This window comes from Symsagittifera roscoffensis, chromosome 10 (genome assembly GCF_963678635.1).
Source record: "Symsagittifera roscoffensis chromosome 10, txSymRosc1.1, whole genome shotgun sequence".
Classification (NCBI taxonomy): Eukaryota; Metazoa; Xenacoelomorpha; order Acoela; family Convolutidae; genus Symsagittifera; species Symsagittifera roscoffensis.
Genome location: NC_087071.1, coordinates 20,889,822 through 20,897,573, shown reverse-complemented (window position 1 = coordinate 20,897,573; position 7,752 = coordinate 20,889,822). Strand labels below are relative to the sequence as shown.

At 35.3% G+C, this 7,752-nt stretch overlaps 1 protein-coding gene across 1 annotated transcript; it reads left to right on the top strand.

Annotated features, from left to right (window-relative positions):
• Positions 1 to 658: 658 nt before the first annotated feature.
• Positions 659 to 5,023, top strand: LOC134855474 (signal recognition particle subunit SRP68-like). Its single transcript, XM_063872007.1, has 4 exons — positions 659 to 839; positions 1,125 to 1,238; positions 2,259 to 2,926; positions 3,367 to 5,023. The coding sequence occupies exons 1-4, from the start codon at positions 661 to 663 to the stop codon at positions 4,269 to 4,271; spliced, it is 1,866 nt and encodes a 621-aa protein (XP_063728077.1). The 5' UTR covers positions 659 to 660; the 3' UTR covers positions 4,272 to 5,023.
• The last annotated feature ends 2,729 nt before the right edge of the window (positions 5,024 to 7,752 follow it).

Below are 7,752 nucleotides of genomic sequence, written 5' to 3'. Positions count from 1 at the left end.
AGGTTGTTTGAGAACATGTTTTAGAGTGAGAGAACAGCTGTTTTAGCATGTGATAAACACGCATGAACACTTAAAGTTTTTGTTAATTAAAGCATTTTCGCAACTGTTTTTTCACGCACCTCTGATAATGAATTCATTCCCTCTTGCGGAAAAAACAGTTGCGAAACTACTACTTAAGCTATATGTGATTTTGCTTTGTTTTTTCGGAATTCGTGCTAGAAGTCAAATTACGCATTCGAAATTTGAAGAAGTCAAAGTCTAGCCTAAACACTTTTGTAACAAAAAATACGCCAAGACGTTTAAATGAAGGGAAAGCACTCGTCTCCTAAGGTCAGTTTATCAGAATTGATGAAATTAATTGCTAAACAGAATCAACGGGGCGAACATCAAACATTCAATCAAAGCCGCTTGTTTGTAAGTCCTGGGGCGGATTTATTGAGAGTAAAAAAAATATCAGCAGAATTAGTTTTTGACAATTAACCTCCGTTCCAATGATCCTAGAACCACTCTTTTATTGAACTCTAGTCTTTGATCTGCTCAGATGAATATGTACAAATTTTCAATTTATAACGGGTTTCCAAGAACTATAAGCCAGGAGTTATTTACATGATGGTGTCTATACAAATGCTTTTGATTATAATGTTTTTTTTTCAGGTTAAAATGGCTACCCTTGAAAAAGAATCTGCCACTATTCCTAACGGAACCGCTGGCGAATCGCACCCGAAAGCAGCTGCAAGCCACCAGCACAACACGGGTTCCAAGAAACTATCTCTGCCAATTCAAACTGTGGTTCATGAGTACCATATGAAGCATGGATTACGTCACCAAGATTTCTTCAGGTTCGAAAAAAAAACAAGCTAAATTGCTGCAAGAAAAATTGAGCAACTAGTGCAAATAATATTGAGTCTTTTGGGGGCTTGATTTTTTTTTGTAAGTGGTGCTAAATGAGAAAGTCGTTTCCCTAATTATTATCGTGAAGTTATTTTTTCTTGCGAAATTATTTTGTTCTCGTCTGTTGTTTTAATGCAATCATCTCCGGTGATATAAAACATAATACGAGAACAAATTAATTTGGAGATTTGACTATTTGATCATGAGGTGAACCATTTTTAAAACTGTTTTAGGTATAGAGGATACTGTTCGCGGAGGCTGAAACATATAAGGAAGGCTCTGAAGTTCACACAGTCGAGTCACAAGAAGCATTTCCAGAAGCGACAGGTGAACGAAGACAATATCAAGTGAGTGACACTTGCGATATTGATACTAAAATTGCTTTGGCGTTCCATGCTATGAAATTGTTGGCGATTGGCCTTTTACCATACCGACCGTTTACCAGATCACAATGCAATAATTTAATTAAGATTAGTTTAAATTAGTGGAAGATTAGAAAAGGAGTGCAGCCAGTATTTAGACAGCCGCGTATTCATACTGGTCAGTATTTAGACAAATACTGTATGAACCAATCAGAATCGAGAAAAAACATAAATAATCCAAAATAAATAATAATTATTTATTAATTTCTTCTTTGTCTCGATTCTGATTGGTTGAAACAGTATTTGTCTAAATACTGACCAGTATGAATACGCGGCTGTCTAAATACTGACATGTAACCATTAGAAAAGGAAGCGGTTAGAACAAACAAAACTTCGGTGAAAAACCGCGAAATTATTGTCTTTAACCAGACTAAACGGCGTCATTACATCTGTCAATCAAATTTGTTTATCGAGTCTGGTAAAAGGTCCATGTTATAACTTTTCTGGTAAAAATTCGGTCTGATAAAAGGTCGGTCCCCGAAAGTGTATGATGGGAATTTTGTTTTCAGCCCATGATGATTTAGTTACTTTCAGTAAGACTAGCTATAGTATATCTGTTCCTGAGCAATGAACACGGCGTTTTAACAAGAACATTTTTTATATGTCTTCGACGATATTTTTTGTCCCGATCACTTCACGAAGTGAGAGGGACTACAGCGCTGGTTTTTCAGTCGATTTTGACTACCTCAAAAAAGCTGGTAAGTGGAAGGGGATCACGTGTGGTATTATATTAAAGCTCTTTCAGCCGTGGTTTGAATTCTAAAATAATTCTACAACAATAAACTCATTAAAAATTTAGACTTAAATGAAGAAAAAGAAGAACAGATCCTTTTTTATCTTTCTTATGTGTGGACTCTTTGTTTTAAAATGTAATCATAAACTTATACTTAGTTACACACTTATACCTACTTAAACTTACTTAAAGATGGAAGTTTTGTTTCATAGGGACCTGAGGTACCTGGAGATCCTGCTGTTGAACGCAGAACGCGCCTGGGCTCATGCCATGCAACTGAAAGACGAATCCGAACTGGAACCCCGTCGAGTGCACCATTCAATGCGCAAACTAATGCACGCGTGCGAAATATCAGGAGTGCTGCTCAGAATATGCTCTGCAGAAGGTGGAAAATGCAAAGTGGATGCGCGGACTTCGATCGAAGCGAAAGCTTATCATGAGTACATGTTGGGAGTTCTAGCCCAGAATAAACGAAATTGGTCGGACGCGCTGAAGAGTTTCAAAAGTGCGCTCGCTTTGTATGAGCGAATTAAAGAACTCGTGACTGAGGAAAAACGTGAGGCTTATGACGCACAAATTTCCGAGGTGAAGCCTTTGATCAACTTCTGTGCGTACAATTTGGGCGAATCTTTGGACGAAAATCCAACTACAGTTACAGAGTTAGAGCTGGACTTTGAAGATAAATTGAAAATGATGTCGAAAAGTAACGTTGTGAACGAAGGCGACGTCAAAGCGACGAGTTTTGCATGGTTAGGTCAAACGGTGCAAGTTAAGCTCCCGTTTTGGAGTACGTTCTTGACTTCGATCGGAAATTACAAACAGGAGATAAGCAAGGCCCTGAATGATGAGGCAAAGATTGGGCTGTTGGATAGTTTGCTGGGTTAGTCGTTTTTAATGATTTTAAAAAGATGAGGGTTTGAGTATATATTTCGACTCATAAAGTTTTAATCAAAAGTTGGTATATCCTATTTTTGTCGATTTCTAAAAATGGTTTAACTTGGAAAAATCTAAAAAGCATGCTCACTTTCTTGGGAGGCGGCGACTAAATTCTCTGCCTCTCAGTTATTGAAGGCGTAGTAAAATGATTCGTGGTTGTTTTTACAGGCAGAGGCTACCTTTTTGCTGCCCAGAAAAGTTACCAAAATTGCAAATAGATGTTAATCATGGGTACAACAGCGATTCTGCACTTAGAGCTGAACATATTTTTATTAATGCTCTTTTTCTCGTAGGATGGTCTTACTTTTAGAATTTATATCAATATAACTAAATTTAATCATTTCTGATTAATAAGTATGTGCTGTTAAAATGTTTCATATTTAGATGAGACTCGTCAAGTTCAAGCTAAGTTGAAAGCTGAAGTGAAACAACAAAAAGACTACAAAGGCGACTCAGTTTCGAAGCCCAACGGAACTACATCGGTTGAAAACCCAATCATGTTCCTTCTGGGTTACGTAACATTCATCAAACTAGCCAATAGTGTGCAAAAGAATCTGCTATTTCTCTACAACTTGGTGTCAAAAGAATCAGGGAAAAGTCTTTTTGGCGAAGCCGCGAAAAGACTGAAACCCCAAACATTCCTGAAGTTCTTCGAGTCGTGTTCGGAGTTCATAGACGAAATTCTTAGTATAGAATACGTACAGTCGTTCGGAAGCTTCGATAGCTTCGAGAAGAGTTTGCGGATGCAACAATCAGCGTTTTCGGCGTTTAGCATATACGAGCTAGCGAGGTGCTATAGTGCGCAAAATGAATGGAAAAGTTCGTTATCACTCTTTAGTAGGTCGAAAGATTTAGCAAATTCTGTGGACTTAAAAAGTTTAAATGCTCCAGAAATGGACGGGACTCTTATTGAGCTATTGGTACATGATTTACTCGCGTGTATTGATACTGAGATTTATAGTGCGTATACGTTGTGTATATCGAATCAATTTGCAAAAGAAATTCCTCCGCAAGGGTCGAGTTCAGCAGTTTCGAACGCATCTACAACGCAGCCGCTTGACAAAAACCTAAACCAGTGGGTTAAATTATCACCAGCTAGCTTGAAAAATCTGAAAATAACAAGTATGCCTCCCGAATATGTTGCAGTGCCTGCGAAGCCTTTGTTCTTTGACATTGCGTCGAATCATTTGAGTTTGCCGACAGCAGTTCAGGAGAAAGTCAATGCGTCTAGTCAGAATAAAGGAGGATTGGGTGGGTACTTCAGAGGCTGGTGGGGCGGAGGAAAGTAAACAAAAGGAACAACAACATACACAAAAGCAGCATCAAAGGATAAGTGTAAAAGGAGAAACTATACCCTGAAAAATGGACTTGACTTACAGTGGTTAAGAAACTCAAAGATCGATTTTGCTTACGTTGGTAAATTATCTTGCTCTCAAAATCTTGAACGCTCGTTTTCCTAATGGCAGCTAAGGCTAAATGTGTTATGCGAATTGGTAATGGGAATGCATTTGTTTTTACAGATAAATGCGCTTGCAAATTAAATATAGTTTTTGATTTCTTGACGAAATGATTAAGTGGGGAAGTTTGCTGGTGGGGCGGGAGGAGGGGGTTGCTCAGGTTATGGGTGGTTTAATGAGCTGCGAACCCAATGAACAAATTATATTGTTAATATACGAGCAATATGTCATCGTATCATTGTTTAATTCATTTTCAAAAGTTTATCCGCCGATGAATGCTTACAATGCCCAACTCTTTCAGATATTGAAGAATTCAATAGGTTTTATGGAATTGACCTTTTGCTTTAAAACTTGCTGTTTATGAGGAAAATACCTAATTTTAATCTGGATGTAAAATTTTAGTAGAAAGCGCTAAAGCAGTACCGTTATTGTTGAAAATATCTTCTGTTGCAGAATAATTTTTTATGTTATGTAAAGAAAAAGGCAGTTTAAATTTAAAAATATGTGCAAATTTATTTGAATTGGTGCCTGACTTCGTGAGATAAATTAATGAAGCTTCTGATTAATTCATCTTTCGTTCAAAATCTTTTTTGACAACAATTTATCGATAGACTCACTTGAGTTTTATGTTAAAACAAGTTAAACACTCTCAAAGCTATATTTTTGTCACATGTAAATTACAGTGCTGATTTCGAGTGGGTTCCATTCCTGCAAAAAAAATCATTAATATTTGTCTCAAAATAGGAAAATACACGAAATTTTGAAACTTGCAAAATCAGGCGTCTGAAAATCGGAAACCAGATATTTTCACGGCAAGCAAAATTTACCAATTTAAGAAAGAGTCCTAATGCTTTAATTTTGAATCTTAACATCATCCAGACTCATGGTTCCTTTTTATTATGCATTTTCTGGGTCGGTTTCCGGGAAAATCAAAATTATTTTTCGGTAAAATTTGATCAGTCGGACTTTCGTTTGCCTGCTCATGTTTTGACGACATAGTTGCCATGCCGCAGATGTTTCTGGACCTGCCATTAATTTTGATTGTGTTTGCAAGTGTTATTGGTTTACTCCGGTAACTTCTAAGTTTACCACCACCCCTGACTTTTTTCGCTTTTAAGCTTCATTCGACAATAGTATTTTACGCTTGTTTTATCGGCTTATTCAACTTATGATGTGGCTCTTGATCGTCAAAATTTAAATATCATTCTCAAAAATAATGCAGGTCGGTTGCTTAGAGTTTTAAAACGTAATCGCTCAAATTTTTTCGACAAGTTTTTTTTTGGATTTTTTTTTTTGTTTGCGCATGAAACAGACCGGTAATACTACAAGTGGTGATGGTTATGATTCTTGACTGATACCTGGTAGTTGTGTTTTTGACTGTTTTTCTGAAACACTTTTCGTTTGAACAAAAAATTTAAGTTTTTCAACTTGGTGAATTCAGTCTTTTGTTGTATATGCTATCTTTCAATGCTGCGCTTGCGCTGTATCGCAAGTGATGCGCAGTGTAATCCCTTTGCTCATCCTCCGTGTTAGTTTTTTTATTGGATTGAAATTGTCAATTGAGTCTTTCTAAATTTTGAAAGGAAATCTAAAATTTTTCTGATTTATAGTAATGAACGCAGTGAGTATTCTAATATAGGTCTTGGTGATTTTTTTTTCAAGAAAAAGTATTGAAGTTTGTTCACGCTCAATTTTTGATTTTTCGCGGTTTGACTTGTGATTTTTTTCAGTCAGTGCATTGCTGCATTTCCAGTGCTAAAAGGAAGGCAAACTCCACTATCGCAAAGCAAAATTGCTTAGCTTACGATAAACCAGATCTACTTCTGATTTTGAAAAAGGAAATTGTTAATCAGATTTCCCAGCGAAATAAAATTTATACATTTTAATCCAATTTTCTCAAATTGGGTCAAATTTTACAAAGGTTCCATCATAAATTGATCTACAAATTCAAAAAAGCTCTAAAGACCTATTTTTTTCTTTGAAACTCAAAAATAGGTTTTTAAAAGAACCAGTCAGTTTTTTTTCAATGTCCTTGCTTTCATTGCTCTTTTCCATGAAATATGAATCGCCAAGGACTAAAAAATTGAAAAATAATTTTTCCTGCCTGATATATTGATCGAATTCCTGGGATGTTATATAAGCATGGAAAGCTAAATTATAACATACCAAAGTTGAATACCGATTTTTTTGGCTTCAATTTTTGGGCAGCTCCTCGTTTTGGTTAGAACATAAATAGATAATATAGGCTGATATACCACTGGATATTTTGCAACTTTTTTAGAGTTAGCGTCCTCTTATTTCATTTTTCAATATTGTCAAGGCGCATTGTTAAAAGATTGGTTTTGGGCACTTTTTTTGTTTTTGTTAGTCCCTTCATGAAAAACTTTCATCTGCCCTTATACCATTCAGAACGAGAATCTCTTCATCAAAAGTTTGTCATTTGCAAATTTGAATTGGGTACTTGATAGTGTAATTGAAAGCCCCTTCATAAAAACTTTTAATTTGCCCTTATACCATTCAGAACGAAAATATCTTCATCAAAAAATTTGTCATTTGCAAATTTGAATTGTCATTTGCAAAAATTTGCTTTTTGCCTTTTTAAGTTTTTCATGTATTTTAAGAACTAATTCGAGCCGGTTTTGCTAAATATCTCAAAAACATCTTGTTTCGAGTATTTACGGTTTTTTGTCCCAAAATTGAGCTTTTTCAACATTTTCAACAAAGACAACAAGATTTGTACTACTTTGAACTAAAAATTGTTAGAACGAAGCGAGCTACCGTTTGTTAGTTTGCGAGCTGAAATTTGCTTAAGTTATGCTGAAATCTAGCTGAATTGTAGCTCAACTTCCGAGTACTCGTATAGATTGCGAAAGTAACCATATATTCTAAAAATTATATGTACATATCAATTGTATTAGTATTACATTTCAAATGTATTACTACAAAATTATCAGGCAATTTTCAGTTTATAGTTTATATAGTTTATAGTTTATTTTATAGTTTAAGAGCTAATTCCAGCTTTGTTTCGCAAAAGGTTCGAACTCATCTTGATATTTATACCATCTTGCATGAACGTTTAGTCAGAATTAAACGTTTAAGGCAAAAAAATGTACAATTTGAAGAAAACAATTGCAGCTTAATGAAAAATTAATGCTGAAGTTATGCTGAAATCTAGCTGATACGTAGCTAAACTCCCGAGTACTCGAATTAAAAAGAATAAATTGTGAAAAAAAAACATAGTTTGTTAAATATATGCTTATATATCAATTAAATTAGATTAAATTACAATCGTAGTATTACATTTTTTTGATCC

Bases quoted from the DNA above. Each gene is read 5' to 3' on its own strand.
- LOC134855474 (XM_063872007.1), top strand. From the start codon at position 661: ATGGCTACCCTTGAAAAAGAATCTGCCACTATTCCTAACGGAACCGCT. The intron at 840-1,124 runs GTTCGAAAAAAA...AAACTGTTTTAG, and splicing joins CGTCACCAAGATTTCTTCAG to GTATAGAGGATACTGTTCGC. The intron at 2,927-3,366 runs GTTAGTCGTTTT...TTTCATATTTAG, and splicing joins GCTGTTGGATAGTTTGCTGG to ATGAGACTCGTCAAGTTCAA.